The sequence below is a fragment of the Ochotona princeps genome, chromosome 13 (assembly GCF_030435755.1).
Source record: "Ochotona princeps isolate mOchPri1 chromosome 13, mOchPri1.hap1, whole genome shotgun sequence".
In the NCBI taxonomy this organism is placed as follows: domain Eukaryota; kingdom Metazoa; phylum Chordata; class Mammalia; order Lagomorpha; family Ochotonidae; genus Ochotona; species Ochotona princeps.
In genome coordinates this window covers 13,412,208-13,435,379 of record NC_080844.1, presented here as the reverse complement: position 1 = coordinate 13,435,379, position 23,172 = coordinate 13,412,208, and the positions used below count along the sequence as shown (strand labels likewise).

The window sequence follows — 23,172 nt, the reverse complement described above, 5'->3', positions numbered from 1 at the left end:
GCTGAGAACGTGGTAAGGAGTGTGAAATCTACAGCCCCAGAAAAGGGTCCTCACCAGCAGCCACCAGCCCAGGCTCAGGCAGCCAGTCATCTCAGCCTGTCCTGGAGAGCCACAGCAAATGGGCCGACACAGCCTGCCTGTGCTAGGGAGGGCATCCTGGCCCTAGCGCTGACACAGCCTCCCCCGGCCATGCCCACTCCTCCGTGCCCTTGGCTCGGCCTCTCCTTCCTGTTGGAATCTTCATCAGTTCCTGGCTCCTGCGTCTGAAGCTGCTGGGCACCACGTTCAGACCCCTTTCCACAACTTCTCCACGCAGGAAGGTGATGATGAGGCTCTGCCCTTTAGCTGGATTTTCTTCTGGGATGAGGGGTGGGATTCTTCAACTACGAAACATCTTATCATGTCTCCCTATTCCTTCTCACAGTAGTCACCCCCATAGGCCTGGTTGCCCAAATAAAGTTCATCTCAGCCCGCTGGCCTGACTCTGGGCCTCTCCAATCAAGATTTGCCTTGTCGGCCATTTCAGCACACCAGTTATCTCACCCCACCCACAAAAGCAGATATAAGACACCTTATAGTCGCTTCCAGCGTTGAAACAAGTTTAGTGCCTAAAGCCTCCTGGCCGTGGTACCATGTTCCTAACAGGTGCTTTATAAAACCAGTCTGTGCAATGATTGGCCCAGTCATGAGCCTCCAACCTGGGAGACCTGCCTTCATGTGGCTTCCCACGGCAGCCCACCCATCCCGGGATTTCTCCTGCCCTGCTGACCCAGTCTTTACTGCTTCCATATGTCCCTGGGTTTCTGGACGCTTGAGGGCTCCATGAGGCAGGGCGGTTTTCATTTTTCCTTGCTCATTTTTGTACTTGATACCCAAAGTGCCCTTAATCTACAGGCAAGACTCCAACATATTACTCTTTTTGTTTGTGCACTTTCTCACACATGTGTGTTATATATGTGCTGCAGAAACGAACACACACATGTGTGTTACGTGTGATACATGCATACTGTTTCATTGCCTGCCCCACCAGGGAATGCAGCCTGTTGCCAACAAGATCTGTGAACCCATCCTGGGGCCCGGACCAGCCTGCTCATGGGGTAGGAGGGAGCAGCTGCCCAGGCTACCTGTCAACCTGCACGAGGATGGGCTCCAGAGCTGACTCCTGCCCCACACTCCCTGCAGGAGTCACATCTCCTCACCTGCTCTGACCAAGCCTGCAGGGCCAAGATGCTAAGGGCCACTACCAGGGCAACCTTCTAATGAAACAGAAGCTTGCATGTTCTTCTCATGTTTGAAACATGTAAGAGGGAAAGGGGCCACCACTCGGAGCTTTGCCTCCCCTACCTGCTGTCCTCAGGCTCCTTCCCTCCCTCTGTTCAGCTTCATTCTCCCAGTCAAGTGCAGACTGAGTGTTCACCTTGTGGAAACATCACAGTAGATGGTTAACACTGCGGGCTGGGGCAGCAGAATGTGCCAGCCCGAGGGCACTGTGAGGGCCCAGAAGCACCAGCCAGGGGCTCACTGCTGACCCTCAGCAAGCCCCAAATGTGAAATGGGTCAGCTCAGTGGACCCCAGGAGAGTGGAACCGTGGCTTCACATGGGAGCCAGGAGCTCAGCCCAGGTAGGGTGTGCGCCATGGGGACCAGAATGGAGGGGCCCAAAGTGGGTTCACTTTATGGTGGAGTCAAGGCTGTTGGGAGAGGGAGACCTAGATGGGCGCCAACCCAGAGGAGGGCAGCTAGAGAGGAAGCTGTTCTTTAAGCTTTTATTCGCCATTCCAGCAGGAATGAACACCAACAACAGGAGGGTTTTGTTTCGTATAAACAATGCTGGCCAGAAAGGACCTTGTTTTTCCCAGGAGGTAAGGAAAGCACATAATTTTGAATTTTCATTGCTAATATGGCCTGAATTGCGGGCACTCAGCCCCTGACAGATGTATGCCTCCTTCTACTGCCGGGAATTGAAGGCATCAAAGCAATAGAAAGCACCTTGCTCTCTAGTGTTTTTCTGGGGTCCCTGGTGCTCCCCAGTCTGAGCCTGTGATCCTGGGAGTGAGGCAGATGGTAGAGATGTTGGGGTCAGAGACCTAAGCTGAGGACAGAGTAGGTGAGTAGCACTGTCTGGGGCTGAAAAAGCAGTGTGCCACTTCCAAGATCCCACAGTGCTGAGAACCATTCAGGACTCTGGGAGCAGACATGCCCCATCAAGCACCACCTGAGAAAGGCTGTGTGTGCCCTCATGTCATCTCAGCCAACTGGTCTACCACTGAGAGGCACCCAGGCTCTGTTGAGTGTTATGGATCTGGGCTTATAGACTGCGGAAGGGGCATCTGAGAGATCGGCCCCTTTACCCCAAGGGCCCTCCACATGACAGAGGGAATCAAAGACACGAGGAACACAGGCTTCCAGTCCCCCTCTAAAGAACTGGTCACCTGAGCTGCTGCCCCTGCACCAGGAAGCTCAAGTGAGATTGAACTTGACTTGGATCACTCCCTCCTTAAAACCTTGCACATCTCTAGGTGGTCAAAGGGCTAGGACTTCAAGGCTGCTTCTCTTAATGCCAAACTTGATGCCAGCCTCAAGGGCCAGGATGCCTGGAGCTTGGATCAATGAGGCCAATGAGAAGGTCCTCTGGTTCTATCCAGGCCTCATAGACCAGAGGCCAGGGCTCACCAAGAGCTGACAGATTAATCCCATAATTCCCAATAACCCTAAGCTTTAGCAGACATCAATCCCACCGTCATCCCAGTTGCATTCCCAGCCTGGACAGGGTTGTGCACAAAGCCCTGGCTTGGAGGTACTGGCCACAGATGAATGGCAGATGCTCAACTGGGCCTTCAGGGAGCTTGGCACCTGTGCGATGTCCTGACCTTGGCTTAAGCCAGGGGAGGAAGTGGGACATACTCAGTGTTTGGGCTGGGGAGGGGGAGGGGGTGAGGGGAAGGGTAAAAAGAGGGAAAGGTGTGGGGATCCACTCTTGTGGATGGTTTGACCACTAAGGGAACCATGACCTGGCCTGAGGGAAGGGTGGGGGATTTGTGTCTCTTCATGTTAACACCTGCCCCCCAGCCATCAGGAGGTCACCTGCCTCCTGCCATTTGTGGTGGTGCCAGGCTAGAGTGAGAATTTAAGGGGTCTGGCTTTACTCCAGGGGATTGTGGGTAAGCCCAAGCACAGAGCTGGGAGGGTCTGGGGGGAGTCTTGGAGAAGGGACACATGGAGACCTGGATGCCACTAGGCCCTCACTGGGGCTAGCTGCCCCCCACCCTGGGGGGCTCTAAAACACCAGCTTCTTGGGGACTTCCCAGGGGAACTCGCTCCTTCCAAAGTGGCCGTAGCACGCCGTCTTCTGGTAGATGGGTTTCTTCAAATCCAGGTCCCTGCGTGGAAAAGGGAGCGGGTATTTCAAACCCAGGCAGGGAACTGAGGTGCGGGGACGGGCAGACTCTAACTAGGGCTGCAGTGCCCCACACCTGCTCCACCTGGGGAAACTGAGGCTCACAGACACATCAGGAGGTAGGGCTGAACTCCGCTCTTACAGCTCTCCTTTCTCCCTGAACCTCTGGTGCGGGCAAGGGCTAACGTCCACACCCTCGACCTCCTTCCTGGGAGCAGGCAAGATGTGAGAAATGAAGGCACATGGCAAAGAATCTGCTGACTCTGTCCCCAGCCCCTCAGCTTCAGGCTTAACATCACCGATTGCCCTGCTGCTCTAACTCAGCCTGCTGGGAGCAGGGGTCTGCTGGGCCTGACAGCATCCTGTACAGCTGCCTTCAATTGGAGATGAGACCCTCTCAGCTGGCTACAAGCACTGCTAGGGGGTGCAGGAAGCGGTATGGGGTTGGACCAAGAACTCCATGGCTTCCTGCCTCTTGCTGCTCCCAAGAGCCTGGCAAGTCCCTTGCTGCTCGACTGAGGGCCTGTGTGTGGCAGGGCCCAAGTAGCCACACCCTTACCTGACGATGACACCGGGCCGGAGGTCAAAGTTCTTGTTCACCACGTCTAGCAGCTCCCGCTCTGTCTTCTGGGAGGTTCCATAGGTGAAGAGGGAGATGGACAGAGGCTCGGCCACGCCAATGGCATAGGAAACCTTTCATAGAGGACCAGAGTCAGCGACCACAGCCATCCTCGGGGACTTGGATGTCCCCAGGAGGGGGCAGCAGAGACCATGCCTGCTGGATTCCCTGAGCACCTGTGCCTCTGTCCCTGAAGACTTCTGGTGTCTCTCCCAGTCCTGCAGAGGATACCACTGGCCAGAAGGTCTGACATGACCTACACAGTCCCAATCTTTGGCAAAACACATGTCTTTCCCATCAAGCCGCCTTCTCCTTAATGCAGGGCAATGCTGGGATGAGTCCCTTGGGCTGGGAGAGAGGGTTGTGGGACTGACATACCTGGACGAGAACTCTGCGGCATAGCCCAGCCTTCACCAGGGACTTAGCCACCCAGCGGGCAGCATAAGCTGCCGAGCGGTCCACCTTGGTGTAGTCCTTCCCGGAGAAGGCGCCCCCACCGTGGGCCCCCCAGCCGCCATAGGTATCCACGATGATCTTGCGGCCCGTGACACCTGCATCCCCCTGTGAAGAGGAAGACAGAGGAAGAGATAAGAATCAGAGCCCGCAGGTTGCTGGTGGATGGGAGATGCTGTGGGGCAGTGGGGGAGTGTGGAAGCTGGGGGGCACCTTGAGGGCTGCCCAACTAAACATTGCCAGCAGGCATGTCATGGCCAGCCAGAAACCGTGGTTCCTGATCCCAGTCCCTGACTGGCTATCAAAAACCAGAATCTTGGAAGGAGCATAAGATGGACCACACGCTCTCTGGGGTCCCAGTGCGCTTCTAACATCTGATGTTGAGACTATAATCACTGGGAACTCCACCTGCAGGTAGGAATTCCATTGCAGTAATTACAGTCCCAGGCTGTGGCTCTGGTTGGTACCACCCAGCAAATCTGGCATCACACTGCTCACTCTGTGCCAACATCAGGCAATAAAGACAGCATGAAAAGGGCCGGGGCTTCTATGTCTCATGATCTGGGGGAAGTTTTTACCCATGGTCCTCCCTTCTAGAGATCCACAGGTCACACAGGCATGTCCAGGCTTTGAGAAGTTCTGTAATAGCCTACAGTGAGCTCTGCCTTCCTTTCAGCCCATGTCCCATCACAGTGCTTGCTCCTGACGCCCCTCATGGGGGCTCAGCCTTGTGGTAGAGCTGCCACAGTCAGCAGCACTCAGCAGTATCTCAGAGGTATCTCAGTCGACCTCCACCTCCTCACTCCTGCGGTACAGAACAAAGTGGGCAGCAGATATCTCCATATTAAAAAAAAAATCCTGGGGTTGGCGCAGTGGCATAGCAGCCTGTGGTGCCAGTATTCCCTTTGGGCATCAGTTCAAGTCCTGGCTGTTCCACTTCCAATCCAGCTTCCTGCTTATGGCCTGGGAAAACAGTGAGGGAGGGCCCAAAAGTCTTGGGACCCTGCACCCCCATGTGGGAGACCTAAAACAAGCTCCAGACTTCTGACTTCAGAACATTTTAGCTCTGGCTGTTTTGGCCATTGGGGGAGTGAACCTGTGGATGGAAGATCTCTGTCTCCAGAACTCTGCTGAGAGAGAGAAAGCAATCAAGAAAGAAAATCCGGTCCCACTTTGATGTCCACAAGAGCCTGAGGTGGCATGAGGCAAAGCCCTGGCAAGCACCACTTGAAACTGTCAGCCAGTAAGCTCTGCATTGGTGACTAAGTGGCTAAGCAAGGCCACTTGGCCGGGGCCAGGCAGAGTTAAGTGGGAGAATTCCAGGAGCATGCCCCCAGTTCCTCGGGTACTAACACTGAGCAGGTCCCCAAAGAGGGTGCACCAGAGGTATGGAATCTGAATTTCACTGACTTCACATGGGGTCACTGACTGAACTGCCCCACGCAGCCTCTTGCAGCCTTGTGTGCTCCGAGACAGAAGTCACCCCATTGGCAGAGATAAATGCAAGTCTCCTTCAGAGACCAGGACATACCTGGGGGCCTCCAATGACAAACCGCCCACTGGGCTGCAGGTGGTAGATGGTGTCTTCATCCAGGTACTTGGCCGGCACCACAGCTTGGATCACCTGCTCCTTCAAGGCTCTGCGCATGTCCTCCAGTGTGATGTCTTCGTTGTGTTGTACGGAGATGACGATGGTGTGGACGCGCACTGGGATGACTGCGCCACGGTCCTGTGTATACTGCACTGTCACCTGTTTACCAGAAGGCCAGGGAGACACAGTGAGGCCGAAGCCTGAGCTGATGGCATGCCACAGTTGAGCACAGGTACCCAGAAGGGAGGCAGGGCTCCCAGGAGCCAACAGGGACAGCTCACATGAGGAAAGACCCTCAGAAAATGAAGCTCACACATTTGTAAGTTTGGAAAAACTGTGGGACGACTTGGGCATAAGGCATAGCTATTCCATATGTGGCCACAACTTGTGTTGTTTGGAAACTTGAATTTTTCCTCCACTTGAAGACCACTAGGCTTTTCTTTTTCTTCCTCAGTCATTTGAGTGTCAACTGATGTCCACCTGGCCAAAGCCGTTCCTATCCCACCACATCCCAGGGCCAAGGTGTCCATTGCTTTTGCCAATGACCACAGGAATCCATGGGCCCATGTGAACTTGGACAAAATCGAGGTCTTTTGGGCCAAGAGAAAGCTTTGGCCTGGGGAACATTTGTTGGCATCAAAACTCTAAGAAAAGAGCAAGAACCTAGCAGGACAGGTGGTCCTGGTACCCTTAGGGGAGGAGTGCTGGAAATACATGGGGCTCCCTGCCATGGTGGCTGAGTTAGAGAGAATAGCAGGCTGCTGGGTTCTGGGTGACTTGCCCAAAGAAGATACGAGCAGAGTGTGCCCTGGGGGGAAGGAGCCCACTATACTGCCTTGGCAGATCAGGCTGCAGATGCAAGTATTAACTATCCCTTCTACCTTCCCAGGCCACTTTTGTGCCCTGTCTCTGCCATCTTCCATGAACATTGAACCTACTGCTTTACAAGAGATAAAACCAAGGTGCTGGGAAGCGAAGCCACCTGCCTGGAGTTTCATCACACAGCACCAAAGAACCAAACCCTGCTGGGTCAGACCCAACATGCTGGTGTTCCTACTGCAGGTACAGGTGAGATGCTGTTTTTGACAACACCAGAGTGTGGAAGCCCAAGCCATAGGCTGAAGAGCTTTGGTCATGGAGGAAACCAGCCCAGGCACTTGGGGTTTGTGGAGTAAACAGGAGAGGGAGGATGAGCATGGCAGGTAAGGTCGCAAAACAGGTACATTGGTTGAATGTATGCTTCAGGCTAGATATGCCAAAGAGACGCCGCCACACACTCCCCTTTTACAGACAAGAAAGCAACAGAGGCATGGGGATGTAGATGGCTTTGGTCAAGGTTGCACAGCTAGAAGAGCTGGATATGACTGGGAGCTGGAGGGTGAGAGGGGGGACTTTGCCCAGCAGAAAGCTGCTATTCAAGAACCAGAAGGCCATCTGTTGGGCCACAGGTCTGTGAACTCATCATAGGAGTGTCCAGAGCATGGACATAGGGGCAGGCAGGGCTTGTCAAAACACAGCCCTAGGAGATGGCCCCATTATAAGCTTGCTGGACACCAGACCTGGACAAACCTGGGGGACAGTAAGCAGCATTTTCATGGGGCTGTGTCCCCAGCCAGCAGAGTCCTGCCAGCCAAAAGTTCTTAGACAGCCACCCAACACTGGGTCAGCATCTGACTCCTCCTCTGCAACTTTCTTGATCCCAAAGGCAATGAGGTGGAGCTCAGAGGCAGCAAAAGAAGGAGTACCAGCTGGGAAATGCCTGTCCCTGGTGAGACGGGCTTCACAGCTAAGGGCTGTTGTTCAGTGCTGAGCTGTGTACCTGTAGGAACTCATGCGAAGTTGCTGAGTTGTTGACCTCATGCCAGCAGAGAGCCCCAGAAGGGGATGCCGCAGAGTAGGCTATGGGGCCTGGCAGTGTGATGCCAATGTTGGAGCCCTCAGCACCTGCGCACTGCTCCCTAGCACCTACCTGGGTGAATTTACCCCCCACAGCCACCTGCTCTGCACAGCGTCCTTGGGAAGTGCCTGTAGAAGTATCAGGTAGAGCAAAGGGCTCTAAATGCTCCTCTTATCTCGACACGTCAGCAAGATGTAGGGGAAAAACAAGATGTGGTTGGAACATGGAAAACAAGGCTCTGACCCAGGCACAAAAATAGCCATTGTGCACCCAGCCAGCTCTCCATATCAGCAGCGAACAGTTTGTTCAGGTGGAAAGACCCATCCTGTTCACGGGCTGTGACCCGGTAAGAGGACGTGGGTTCTTCATGGCTCGGGGTGGTGAGAAGGCCTGGTGGTCATTCCTGGGATGCTGCATAGAGGTGGTGTGATGCCGGGGTTGGGGGAGCAGAAGGGAGTAGGGATGGCTCACACAGCCCCCATAGTCCTGGCCCAGGGGCCACGCACAGCTCCCAGCAAACTCACTACCCTTGCAGCCTGCAACAGGGGTGAACGGGGCAAAGCCTATAGAATCCACATAGCAACTCAGAGAACTCAGTCCATCCTGGCAAGAAGGGAAACCCTAAGAGAGTTCAGCTTCGCTTCCTCACTCCCCTACCTCCTAGACTTGGAAATAGTTTCCTGCCCAAGGCAAGCAGAAGCTGAGGCCATGGAGAGGGTGGATCTTTCCCTCCCCGCTTGCACACAGGAAGAAACAAAGGCTGTCTCTGCTACGCTGCCTTCCTCCCTGTTCTAGCATCTGCCTGTCCAGGAATTTCCATTCTGTCTCTACATCCTCATGCTGTGCCAGGATGGGGCAGGCCAGCAGTTGCTTATCCCTTCTGTTGGTGCCCCCCACAATCTCTGCACTTAGTTCTCCTGTCCCACAATCATCACGGACCCCAGAGCAATGCTGGTGACTCTGCTTCCCATAGTGGGTGGGGGTGGAGGGTGTCACGTGATTGGCAGTAGGAAGTTTCCTTTAGGCCACAAACATGGCTGGCATCCAACCTGGGTGCTTGCAGCAAGAAGGCTGTGTCTCAGAGCCACATGCACCTGCTGAGCTCTAAAGCTGTAGGCACCAAATTCCAGGTACAGGTGCAGGAGCAAGGGCCCTTCTGGAGGAGGTTGGAAACAGCACCCATGAGGACGTGGGGACCCTGCTGACCACTCATGGATAGGTGAGGGCCAGGGAAGTACCCCTTGATAGGACAGAGGGTGGGAACCTGAACATGACATAGCACTGAACGTAAAATGAGGTAGGTCTGGCTGAGACTGGGCTGGGGGTGCAGGCAGAGGAAGGTGTGGTTTGAATATGGTGAAAGACTTTCCACGCCAGAGTAACAAGTGTGTGAATGTGTCCCTTCCCTGCTCTGGAATGACGTCTATAGTCCTAGAAAACAACAGACAGTGAAACCTGCAGGAAATGCAGTGGCGTTTCCAAGTGAGGAAGTTTTGGGAGGGCAGGACATTGATCCTGGCCAGCCAGGCAGGTGCAGCAGCTCTGGGAAAAGCTGGGTTAGAATAGTAAGAGACTGGGGGAGGGGGACCCTTGGGTCACAGACAAAGTGTAGGAGACAGAGATGGCGAAGGTCCGGACTGGGCCAGGGTGGCCCTCTGTCCACTCCCGCAGCCCAGCAGGAGGTGACAGTGAGCTACACGTGGCAGGTGGGCAGGTGCACAAGACCACCGGGAGGAGGGCCCTGGGGAGAGAATCACAGAGCGGGCATTGGGGAGTGAAGGCTGATGGGCCATCTCCACGTGTTCAAGTGCTTGCATCACCTCTGGCCTTCAGGTGTGGACTGCTGGGCGGATTTCAACACTGTGCGGAGCAGAGGTCAGGGCCCCCTGGGACTGGGACCGGGCACAATGACATCAAAGTTCTCCCATGAGAACAAGAGCCAGGGCCATGGTCAGACCCACAGAGCACACACAGCCTGTTCAAGGCGCATGTGCTTATGCATGAGCAGCAGCTCCACCACGGTGTCTGAAATTGGGTGTGATGCACTGGGCAGGGATTGGAAAACCATCAGAGTTAAGGAAGAAAAAAAAAAAAAGCTGTTGTGTACTTTCCTTCCAAAATGTCTTCTGATGTAATCCAGGGATGGGGGCACCTAAGCCGAAGCTGTTTCAAATTAACAGCGCTTTTCACAGCGGAGGATGATGGATGATGCTGCCAATTCCGGGGTTGGTACATTTTTGATGTGAAAAACGAGAGGGGTCTGGAAGAGGGGTGTGTGTGTGTGCGTGCACACGTGTGTGTTCAGGGGGCCTCGCAGGCAGCTCACCTGGGTCTTGGAGTCAGGCCTGAGCCAGGGCAGGACGCCTGAGCGCCGCAAGTCCGCCATCCGGGCGTTGAGCTTGTGTGCGAGGATGATGGTGAGAGGCATGCACTCGTCCGTCTCGTCCGTGGCATAGCCGAACATCAGACCCTGGGGCCGGGCACACAACAGCCTGAGCAGTGCCCTGGGGTGCACAGTGCTGAGCTCTCCACCTAACACATCCCTGCTGCTTCAATGCCTAGCAGACTGGGCAACTTCCCTGGGTCCACCCACCATGCTGGGAGTGGGAGACAAGCAATGCAGCCAAACAGCCACGTAATAAAGTCCCCGCCACTCAGCGTGGGGCTTCCAAATTGCTCCAGCCACACCCTCCTTCCTCCCACCTCTCATACTAAGATAAGGGCTCTGCCCTCATGGGGTGAGCAAGCCATGACTCAACAACACACCTTGATCACTCCCCAACCTTGGTAGGGGATCCCAGGCTGCGGAGACGGGTTGCACTGGAGAGGGGCCCACAAATGGGTTTCTATGTGCAGGGCTGAGCTACCTGGTCCCCTGCACCCACATCCTCTTCATTTCTGTCCAGATGGACGCACTGGGCGATATCGGGGGACTGCTGCTCCAGAGCTACCAGCACGTTGCAGGTCTTGAAGTCAAAGCCTAGGCCGTGGAGGAAAGCACATCTGAGTGACGCCTGCCAGACACCCCAGAGGGAGGCTGCCCCAGCCTGGATGCTGATATAGGGATGGTTATATTGGACTTGGAGGCCCTGAGCTAGTTGAGTTCTACTGGGGCCCCCAGGTGAGGCCCAGTGTGCTAGCTGAGTTCCACTGTCATCTGGAACTCCATTGTGCATTTTACTGGGTTCCATTATGTCCTGGTGAGAGCAACCATTATCTTACACAGGATTATGGTACAAAAGCTAGGCAGGACTAACTAACATGGTTCTGGCTGATGTGTAGGTGGGTAAGCTCATGATCCTGATTCTACCAGCTCTCCAGGAGGCACCCCCCAGGAACCAGTTTGAAAATCACTGCATGAGGGAGGACAATGTGTTGGTTCAACTGGCTAATCCTCCACCCCCAGGTACTGGCATCCCATGTCAATGCCAGTTTGTGTCTGGGCTGCTCCATTTCCTTTCCTGCTCCCTGTATGTGGGATGGGAAAGCAGCAGGAGTTGTCCCACGATATTGGGGTTCTGCACCCACATAGAAGACCCAGAGGAGGTTTCTGGTTCCTGGCTTTCGATCGGCTCAGGTCTGGCCATGGCAACCATTTGGGGAGTGAACCAGCACATAGAGGATCTTTCTCTCTGTCTCTTCTTCTCTCTGTAGGTCTGCCTTTCCAATAAAAATAAATCTTTTATATATAAACAAATCATATATATATATACATATATATATATATATGTATATATATATATATATATATAAATGACTGTATTGAGTGAAAACTCAGGGCCTCCAGCATGTCATGCAGAAGCCCAGTTACGTGGCTAACCTGTCTGCTGCATGTACTGAACATGCATGGTACATGTGTACGAGCCAGACATGCTCCTGAGGCCAGAGACTTCTCTTCCTGAGATGTGCACAGGCCTGAGGCAGGTGGCCGAGGCCTGCACCTGCAAAGCTGCGGTCCAGAGGTGGATAGCTGGTCCTTCCCTGGGGTGTCTTGGTTGATAGCTGCCACGGGAGCCAGGTGCCATGCAGAGAGAGTAATTTTTCCCTGGCAGTCCTCACCAGCTATGCTGGGAGTGGCACTGGGCACTGTAAGAGGGAGGGGCTGAACACACGGGTGCCACTGGTGGGCACTGGATGCACGATTAAGATACTGTCTGTGAGACCTGCATCTTGTATCAGAGTGCCTGGGTGTGAGTCTCAGGCTCTGTTCTTGGTTACAGCTTCCTGCTAGCGGACACCCCAAGAGGGTGTAATGGTTCAAGTATTTGGATCCCTGTCACCCAAGTGGAAAACTTGCTTTCCTGGCTCTTGGTCCCAACCCAGGCCCAGTAATCATGGGCCATTTGGGAAGTGTTCCAGTAAATGGAAACTTCCAATCTTGCTTTCTTTTCCTTTCTCTCTCTCTCTCTCTCTCTCTCTCTCTCTCTCCCTGCCTCCCTCCATCCTTAGCTTTCTTCTCCCTGACTTCACTCTCCTTGTCTTCCATACAAATTAAATAGATACTTTTAAAAATAGATGCCAGTTGAGGGGGGAATCGGGTGCGATCCTGACAACCTCTTAACAGGGGAGCACTCCAGAGCAGGGGAGCACTCCAGAGTGGAGCAGGTAGTAAGGAGGAAGCTTGGATCCCAACCATGAAGACTCCCAGACCTTCACTACAAACTATTAATACGAGCAACAAGGACTATATCCCAACTGCCAAGGAGGCCACAGGGAATTGGATGCCCTCGGAGGCCGAGTACTCTGAGGTCACCCACCCCCAACCGGAGCTTCCGCAGGGGATGGAAGAAGTCCAAACACTACCGCGCAGAAACCAACGTCATCGGAAAGACAACCAGAAGCCCTGAGTGGTCCACAGAAACAGAAGAACAATAAATGTCCTTCGGGACCAGGGAGGAGAGCTTTCTCTGGTCCGAGCCTGGCTCCACCTCTGGACCCCGCCCTCCCTCGCAGTGACCATCGGGATGGCTTAGAAAACCCCTCACAACAAACAAACAATCATACAAACTAAAAAAAACCTAAAATAAATAGACAAACAACAGAAAGTAGAGCTTGGAATCTGACAGGAAAGAGCTGGCATGGATTGGCTCATGCCTCGCTGGGTGGGACACGAAGATTAGTTACTCCTCACCATGGTGTTGAGGATTTTCCTGCACACCCCCCCCAAAAAAATGTTCTGCACCTTACATGTCGACAAATATCTTGTTAGAGTTACAAGCCAGTCTAGATTATCCTAAAATCTGCCAAGATCAGCAAAATTATACTTCAACACAACAAATGGCTAAATACTAAAATGAAATAGACACGAGACAGCTGAATGGTACCTTATAGCCATTTTAGGGTATATAGCAGCCGGTCCTGTATATAAACTAAAATTGAAATGTCAATGAGCTAATCATAGGTTGTGGTTAGGACTTGCTTTTTTTTTTTTTTTTAACATACTGGTTACTCAAAACCATGTCAATTCCATAATATTGCAAATTGCTACCAGCTCTAACTTCAGACCAGAAATGGTCTCCCCAAGAAACTGTTCACCCCATCTGGACAATAAAAGTAGCTGGACTCTATGCTTGGTATATGTTTGCAAGGAAAGAATCTTGATTGAATTTGAGCTGTAATGCTGCATCAAGGTGGAGGAATCCACCAGGGGGGAGGGGAGGGGGAGGAGTGGGGGGATTCCCAGAGCCTATGAAACTGTCACATAATGCAAAATAATTAATAAAAATATATATATAATAAAAAAAATAGATGCCAGTGAACAAGTTAAGCTACTGCTTGAGACACTTGCATCCCACATCAGAGTGCCAAATTTGAATCCCTTCTGCTCTACTTGAAGTCCAGCTCCCTGTTAATGTGCCCGAGGAAACAGTGGAAAATGGCTCAACTACTTGTGGCCACGTCACGCACATGGGAGACCAGAATGGAGTTCTTAGTCCCTGGCTTTGGCCTGGCCCAGCCCCAGCTGTTGCAGCCATTTGGGGAGCAAACCAGTGGATGGAAGATCTCTTTGCCATTCTGCCTTTCAAATAAATAAAAAAAATAATAATTGTTACAAAATGGGGGCTGGCATTGTACAACAGCAGGTTTAAGCTACTGTCTGTGATTCTGGCATCCCATAGAAGCATGAGTTCAAGTCCAGGCTGCTCCATATCTGATCCTGTAGCTCTCTTCCTGCTAATGTGTCTGAGAAAGCAGAAGCAGAAGGCAATCCAATTCCCTGGACCTCTTCATCCATGTGGGAAACCCAGAGGAAGCTTCTGGCTTCAGCCTGGCCCAGACCTGGCTGTCGTGCCCACTGGGGGAGTGAACCTGCAGCAGGAGGATCTTCGTCTCTACCTCTCTCTCTAACTCTGCCTTTCAAAAAAATTTTTTTTTCTAAAAAAAAAAAAAAGAAAGAACCATATAGGTACCTCCACTACAATGTCAAGCGTAGCCACAAACTCACTAACCTTCCTCCTGAACCCTCAGCCATCCTCTTTCAGCCTAGCCTCCCACTGCACAGCCAGGATGGGTTTATGAACAAACGCTCACAAACTCACTCGATTGTTTATGAATGAGATTCAGCTGGGTAGCTAACTGCCAAATAGTAATTTTCAAAAGATATATATTAGAAAGACAGATTTATAGAGAGAAGGAGAGACAGCTCTCGCCACAGCAGCCAGAACTGAGCTGATCTGAAGCCAGGAGCCAGGAGCTTTTTCCAGGTCTCCCATGTGAATACAGGGTCCCAAGACTTTAGGCCATCCTCCACTGCTTTCCCAAGCAAGAAACAGGGAGCTGGATGGGAAGTACAGCAGCCAAGACATGAACTGGTGCCCATATGTGCTGTTAGTATTTGTAGGGGGATTAGCCAACTGAGCCATTACACTGGGCCCAAAGACTATTTATGAAGCTCCGTGAACTCAAGATCAGTCTTAAGCATGACAAGCTTTTCCCCTCTCTCCTGGGTCTCTGTGCCTACAGGAAGTGCCTCATCTGGCTCTGCATCTCCAGATGTTCAGAGCTGACTTCCTATTCCTAAGTATCCCTGGATGATGGTACCAGCAGTCTGGCTCCCCATAACCACCACTACCGGCCGCGTCACGTTGTGCCATCTACTCTAGCAGCATCATCAGGTCACCTTTGCCCTTTGCACCCCTCCGTGTCCCAGGGCATGTTTCTGGAACATGCAAATCAATGCCGCCTTTAGAGAGCTGCCAAGTGACTCTCTCATTCAATACTGTGCATTATACATTTTACTTCATTACTTTCTTTTTTCATTACATTTTCTTCATTACTTTCTACTGCTGGAAACCAAGTGGGTACTGTGAGGGGTTTGGAGAGATGGAATTCAGGAACCAAAGGAATGGCTCAGGGTTTAGAAGGGGCAGTGAGTCCAGCATCTCTGCAGCAAAGAGCAGAAAATATTGGGGGGCAAGGGAATGCCCATGTGCTGCACGGTGGGTTTAACAACCTAGGGCAGTCCATTTGGTGCAGGTCCACTGACAAGCGTAGGCACAGGAAAACTCTGCCAGTTGAGCTGGATCCAACCAAAGCTGAGAACGAACTCTCTCTCTCTCTTACTGTCTTTCCACTCCAAATTAGATAGATAGATAGATAGATAGATAGATAGATAGATGAATTGCCTGAATATTGACAGATAGAGTCATGGAACTTTTGTGAATTGGGGCCAGAGTCCTTCCCAGGAAGGCAGTGTGGCCCTGAATCTCCTCCCCAGTGTCACTGCACCCAGCCCTCAGCCGGACCTCTAAACTCTGGTCTTTGGCTGCCCCTCCAGGCTGGGCAGCTTCCTGGTCTGCCCAGTCTCAGATGCCAGAGTTTGCATCAGTCCCTCGGTCCTTCCAGCCCACACGCTCACCTGGTCATGCTGACGCTCCTCCTTCATTCCCTCCAATGGCACGTGCCTCTGCCCTTCCTGGGATTCTAGCCCCTGTCCTACCTGGCATTAGAACAAGCCTGTGTCCTTCACCTACTGTGGGCACCAGTTTTGGAGTGTCTCATCTTTTTCCTATGTCTGTGATGGGGAGTGGCACCATTTAGTGCAAAGCACAGGAGTCCCCAGCAAGGCAGCCGCTCACAGCCTACGGCAGCATATGTCAACGTGTTCCTTTCCAAGTCTCCACCTTCTGCATGAGAATCATGTCAACAGCTGAAAAAGGACTCAGCATCATGCCTGGCAGAGAGGGCATCTCCGAGAGAGGGCCAACCGTCTTTCCCAGGTCCTTCTCTCTTCTCCAAAGCCTTTACTGGCATGATGAAACCAGGGTTTTCACCAAGAGTAGGGCCGACTATAGAAGGATATAGGATAGTTCACCTGAATCCAGCCAACTAACTGCTTCACTCCTCCCAGAGCATTGGAGCTGGCACCTGGTAGACAGGTCCAGGACTGTTTGTCTCTAAGGCTCAGGCTTGCCTTGGCACAGCGGGGAGGATGCTCTCAGCTGAGACCTATGTGGGGGTCAGGCCCGGATGATCCTGCTCACCCTTGGCAGAGTCGTCATAGCCAATGTGCTTGATGGCATCTCTCACCACCCGCTGGTAGTCCACCATGGCCATGGAGGTGATCTCCCCGCACAGCAGCACCATGCCTGTCTTGCACACCGTCTCTGCAAGGGAAGGAGGAGGTGTTAGCAGCCACAGCAGAGAAGTTCAACTACCTGGACCCTCCCACAGTATAAACAGAAAGGCTCTGGGGGAGGCCTTATGAGGAATGAACTCCAAAAAGAGCACAATGATGCCAGTATAAGGGGGTAATGCTGCCTGGAAAATGGTGCTTTGGAAAAAGGTTCGACTGCAGTAGAGTTTGATGCTGAGGACTGATTGCTTATTGCCATCTTGGAAAACTTAGTTAACATACATCTCAGTTTCCCCAACCATCCAGTGGATATAATAACACAACTGCTGATAGACTCAAATGAGGCAATGGTTACGGAAAGTTGTCACTCCCCAACCCCATCAGTTGCCACTGTGGGCTGTAGGAAGTGGGATCCCTCTCAAAAGATCAAAGCGGACCAACCTTCTCTCCAGCTACTTAATAAGGTCATCTAAAGTCTCCCACCAAGAGACCACCAGAGAGGGAAAGACAGGTCTGTGCCGTGGCCAGGAGAGGTTTCAAACAGTGAGAACAGGACTTGGGGTCCCAGCTGGGGCATTTTTGCCCCATGGCTTCAGCCAAAAACCTGCTATACCTGACATCACGATGCACTAAGTAAAGTAGGCAGACTAAACCTGGGGCCCCCCATGTTCTGGGGCCTTCTAGCTTTGCTACTGTGCCAAGAGTTTCAAAGGCTTTTGTCCTTTGTCCTGCAAGATCTGCCCACATGGGCCTCCAGGAAGCAGTGAAGGATGCAAATATAAAGAAGGGCTGCTGAGCTTGAGTTTAACATGAATGTTCTCTAGGAAGGCTGTTAGCTTGATTGATAATCAGTGAAGATTCTGCCCTCCTATTTGCTGTCAGATAGAAGGCAAAAAGAAAATCTCTCAACATCTGAATAATAGCACAGAGAGGCAGGAGAATAAGAGCAAAAGCCCACACCTGTGTGGTGAGAGTGTAGCCCAGCACACAGACACAGTTCCCTGGCTTCGAGCTCTTTCATCTCTTCTGGAAGATTCATCTCAAGGGCTGTGACAGGCCTCTCTACTCCCAGGGAGCTCCAGCCTCAGGGAGGCCATGTTTCCCACCAATGTGCCAACATTTATAGTGGCCGAGACAGCCAAGGCCAATTTCTTGCTAAAATTCATTGCCAAGTTGTTTTGCGGAGTGTTTGGATTAGACATGTTTCTCCTCCTCATTTCTTCCATAGGGAAGATCACATGATGAAGAAACACAGAGGATAATGTCTTTGAAATTGAGAACTAAGACTACAGTGTTCTCCTACCTACTATGAACTTCTGAAGTCCAGCCTACCGGAAATCTCCAACAAAAAGAGGGTTGGTAGCACTTACCGCAAGCCACTTTGGCGTTGGGGTCTTGCTTGAGATGGGCATCCAGCACGGCATCACTGATCTGGTCACAGATCTTATCTGGACAAGAAGAAAATACATGGGTAGAAACCATATAAATGCTTGGTGCAACTGAAGTGTTTAAAAAAAATTTATATTTCTGTCGGCTCACACAGCAAATCTACATACCTATGAGAGTATTTTTCTTATCTGTAAGCTACCCAGAAATAACTTGGAATTTCTATTTCTTCCCATGTCTGTCTGATTATAGAGGACAGTCACAGGATTCCTGAAGAAGATGACAAAGGAGAAGGGGAACAAAGGAAAAAAGAGAGTATTTAGGTGAGGAAAAAGAGGAGAAGAAATGTGAAGAGATCATGGAATATGAATCTTTAAAGAAAAAAATGTTTTTAAAATCTATCTTCCATGAACTTGTAAAAGTATCCCACACATGTAACTAATCGGCTGTTCTCAGAGTCTAAAGCTATTGACACATGCACAAAATCTACCCAAGTCTCTTATCCTAAAACATATTCTCTTTAATCCTATCAACTAGGAAGATCCTGGGAACCCAAGTTAAAATGGTTAGTAACATCAGTAAGATTCTGTGCCAGGATGTGAAATCAGATGGGATCAAGAGCTACACTGGCTTGTGGGTTCCATGAGATGCAATGCACCTCACACCAAGCACACAGCTCCACCCATGATAAACTCTGCAAGGGGAAAGCTCCACACAGTACAGCTTTGCAGAATACATCTGCGAGCATCTCCCTGATGATCCTCCACCACCACTCGGTCTCCCAAAGGCTAGATGTCCTAACAGTTGGGTTTGACCTCTGTGTTCAAAGTGGCATGAACTGGGATTTGATCGTAGACTTCTATTTGCCTTATACATACCACTTGATCTAGCATGTAGACCACTAAATGGAACTGCTGAAAAATCCACTCTTAGGGCTGCTGCAATGGTTCAACAGGCTAATCATCCACCTGCAAGTGCTGACATCCCAAATAGATACCAGTTCATGTCCCGGTTGCACCACATCTGATCCAGATCCCTGCTCATGGCCTGGGAAAGCAACAGAGGATGACCCAAATCCTTGGGACCCTGTACCCATATAGGAGACCCAGAGGAAGCTCCTGACTCCTGGCTTTGGATTAGCTCAGTTCTGCCTGTTGTGGCTGTTTAGGGAGTAAACCAGTGGATGGAAGATCTTACTCTCTGTCTCTTCTTTTCTCTGTAAATCTACCTTTCCAATAAAAAACAAATAAATCTTTTAGAAAAAAAAATTCCAGATTCACAATCAAGCAGATCAGTTTTAAATGCAGTTATTAGGAAATTACAGGTATTAGTTAATGTCCCATTGAAGGTGAGCACTCTAATTGTTCTTTCAGAAACTATTACTAAACATATGGTTGAGCGTTTCTATCTCTGCTGTTACAGATCCTGATTTTAAATCAAAGTTTGTCTGAGTCCATGGCCTCTGCATACCCCTTTCCAATGAAGGTTTCCTGCTACTAAAATATCCTACAATAAACATATGATAGGAATTGTACACATCACAGTGACTCCTCATGATTCCTGGGAGCCATTCACTTGTCAATCATGAACACCTCTGCCTGTTTAAGGATCCAGCTCACATGTTCCCACTCTGCATAGGGAATGGATGGTGACTGGGGATTAAGGCCAGAGCAGAGCAAGGGTGTCAGGACTGAAACCAGGCTCCAAGGGGTCATTTTAGAACTGTTGTTCAGGCTTCCAAACTACTCTACCAGTATCATTACTAAGCTTCCATTAGCCAGCAGCTGATTTTCCTGGAAGTTACCAAAAAAAATGTATTAATTTTATCTTTCTGGTGGAGAATCATGAATTGATGCATTACAAATGAAATGGCAAGCCAAAAATCATCAAGCCTTAGAAAAAAGCTAACTAGTTCGGTTGAAGTGGCAAGTGAAAGGGGAAATCTGACAAACTCATGGGTGAACATGAAACAGAACAACAAAACAACAATCAGCTGATCGGCTGGGATTTTCACGGTCTGTCCACTAAGCACACTGCTGTCCTGTACAATAGGCCAAACACTGGCCCCTGTATACCAAACGACCCACTTCCTCCAAATGGAGCTCCTTTTTGTCCTAACCTATAGGTGACATCTGAAAGCCCTGGATGTGTCAGATACCAACCATGTTTTTACCATGACAGTCATGGTTAACTGTTGTACCTGTAGAGTTGTGCCCAGTGAGAGGAGCTATGTACATTGACTCAAGCTAAGCCACAGACACAACTCAATCTAGTTCAAGGTTTCTTCCACAGCAGCATTATTGACGTTTTGTACCAGATAAATCTTGGCTCCCGGGTTGTCTTATGCACTGTAGGACATTCAGCAGACTGTCTGGCCTCTATCAGAATAGATGCCAGTTGAGCTTTCCCTCCTTTGTTGTAACAACCAAAATCGCAGCCATTAAAACGTGTTCTTGAGAAACAAATACAAAACTGGCTTCCACTGAAAACCACTAGCTAAAGCATACAGAAGAGGTGTTGAACAATGAGTTACAAAATACAGAATTACATTTCTTTAAGAACAAGGAAGATAGAGAAAGGTATAGTTGGTGGTCGAGTGATCAAACTTTTCAAACACAAAAATGAATTTTGAGGATGGACTTAAATACAGAAACCAATATATCTAGCCTGTAGGGTTGTCTTGGGACAGCAGTTCTCAAACTGTGGTTTCCACATTGGCTGTATTTAGAATTTACTAAAACAAACAAACAAACACCCTCAAATGCACATTTTCCCCAGGACCTGCTGATGCAGACAGCCCAGGTGGAAGCCAGCACTCTGGGTTTTGACGTGTCAATGCATCCTCAAGGCTTGAGAATCTTCATCCTCGGGGATCTCAGTGCCCTAGCCTGGTCCTCACCATCCCCAGGGAGGGTCTCCACACTGCCCCACATCACAGCCCACCCAGCTTGCAGGGATCAAAGCAGCGCCTGCATGCTTTTCTTTCTTCTCCAGGAAGTCCTCTGGACTTCTCTTAGGTAATACGGCTGAGATTTCCTGTACCCAGAGACCTAACTGGGAAAGGCTGTTGGTCTAAACTGCACTGGCTTCCCTTCCAGAACTCAGGAGCCCTTGGGCTGGTAGGAGGAATATTACGTACATTCAGATTGCTCAATGAGAACGGATTCAGATCTGTACTCAATGAACAAATCAAAAGTTAATATCTGGCAGCTGGTGCGGTGGCTCAATAGGCAAATCCTCTGCCTTGCAGCACTGGCATTCCAGATGAGTGCTGGTTCTAGTCCCAGGTGGTCCACTTCCAATCTAGCTCGCTGTATGTGGACTGAGAAAGCAGCAAAGTCAGCTCAGCTCTCTCTCTCTCTACCTCTCTCTCTCTGTTCCTCCTTTTCTCTCTCTGTAAATATGCCTTCCAAATAAAAATACCTAAATATACCTATGCAGAGTGAAAATCTGATGATACATTTCACACGTATCATGCCTTTACCCAAGCAACTTGATTGTTCACAGTTGCAGCCACACTGCACCATGCTGCCAGTGGCAGGGAGCAGCATGGGGCCGCGGCTTCATAATGTTTCACAAAAAGACCTCATAGTGCTTTCCCCTAGAGGCCCCTTACAGTCACAGACACTCATCAGTTTTTCAGACCTTAAAAGTAAGTTCTTCAAGAGGAGCTGGGAATGGCGGACTTGCCCATGGGTCCAGGCCGACCTACTCACCCGGATGGCCCTCTCCTACAGATTCTGATGTGAACATGAAGGCTCCTTCGTCACTGAGAGAATGGTCACACAAGCCATCCACTGGTCCATTCATCTTTCCACACTTCTCCACTCAGCTTCTTCCAGGGAATGCTGTGACTTGGCCTGAATGTTTTTTTGCTTTAACCCCAACAGGCTTGGCTTTGGCTCAGCCACTGGGTTCAATCCTAACTAACCCTGAGCATGTGAGAGGAAGGCGTGGATGGGTGAGAAGAGAGGGGGTGGATGGACTACAGATGTGTCACTCCTCCTGGCTGGCCGGGAGCTGGCTCCTGGGTGACTCCTATATATGGAAAAGTGAAAGTGATTGATTAATCATGTGAGAAGATTGGAGGAGTCCATTTCCTGGGGGTGGGGGGAGGGTCTTCTTACCTGCAGGAATTTCAGTCCTGTGCTCTGAGCACCCCAGAGCTAAGCGTCTTCCCGGCGGAAGGTAAAGGAGACTGTATACACCCTCACCGAATCCAAGTTTCTTTGAAATGTGGCTCCAGCACTGCAGGAGGTGTCTGGATGGCTCCACGGTTCACTTTGGAGGGCGGGTCCAGGGGGGTGGTCTGTGGTTACTCAGAGACACAAACAGGCAGCAGGAAACTCTCTCCCAGAGACATGGTTCAGACTGAGATTGCAACACCGCGTGGCTTTGCAGTTGGGCACTCACTCCTCCCCCATGTCCTATCTGGATTGGGCTATTCTCCTTCTCCTTTCTCAGGGCATGGCAGGGGCATGCACCTGTATTCAGAGCCAGCTGTGATGTTACACAACAAAATTACTCCAGAGGAAAAGCTTTGAGTCCTCATTTTTTCTGCTATAACAGAAGTCATCTACACTTAACTTCTCTAAGAGGCTGGCAGGGGTGTTCAAGAAGTTAGATGTTAAAAACCAAAGCACCTGATTATTAACAGAGAACCTTGTGGGGTTTTTCTTTTTCTTTCTTCCTATTTTTTTTTGAAAAGGACTTTTATAAGCAATAAAGGAATGATCAGATTCCAGTTTCCCAATGTTTCCAAGTGATACGTTATATGTCTACACATTTAGTATTATATACTTGGTAAACATCTTGCCCCATGTTTGTAAAGCTGGTGTTATTTTTGCTTTCACCAAAGGAAAGAGTAAGTAGAATCAGATCTTCAACTAGCTGCATCCTTACACCCACAGAACAGTGGGGGATGGAGGTAACAGAGAATCAGAAATGGTTCGAGAACCCAACTCACAACTAGAATGCAGCAAAAGGCAATCAGTCTGAACCTTGTGCACCCAGGGTTGGTCTGTGGAAAGCAATGGTTCAAGTAACAATTCTAATGACCTAATCATCCCACACACTGTGATAAGTTATTCTGGAACAAATTCTAGAACTTCAAATCTTGAGTTGTGCTAATTGGTCAGCAGAGTGGCAGCATGATTCCTATGAAGAGTGAAAACTATATCAAAGTAACTTCCTACTGGAAAATGGCAGAGACTTTAAGCTCTACATATTTACCAAAGGCATTTAGTGGACAGCA

The 23,172-nt window shown here is 50.5% G+C and overlaps 1 protein-coding gene across 1 annotated transcript; it reads right to left on the bottom strand.

The window, feature by feature from the left end:
• Nucleotides 1–3,032: 3,032 nt before the first annotated feature.
• MAT1A (methionine adenosyltransferase 1A) lies at nt 3,033–22,164 on the bottom strand. Its single transcript, XM_004583357.4, has 10 exons — nt 22,046–22,164; nt 21,635–21,956; nt 17,903–17,980; nt 16,441–16,563; nt 10,825–10,937; nt 10,284–10,427; nt 6,001–6,219; nt 4,395–4,577; nt 3,957–4,090; nt 3,033–3,380 (listed from the first exon to the last, which is right to left on the bottom strand). Exons 2-10 carry the CDS (start codon nt 21,726–21,728, stop codon nt 3,278–3,280), a joined length of 1,191 nt encoding a protein of 396 aa, XP_004583414.2. The 5' UTR covers nt 21,729–21,956; nt 22,046–22,164; the 3' UTR covers nt 3,033–3,277.
• Between the last annotated feature and the right edge of the window lie 1,008 nt (nt 22,165–23,172).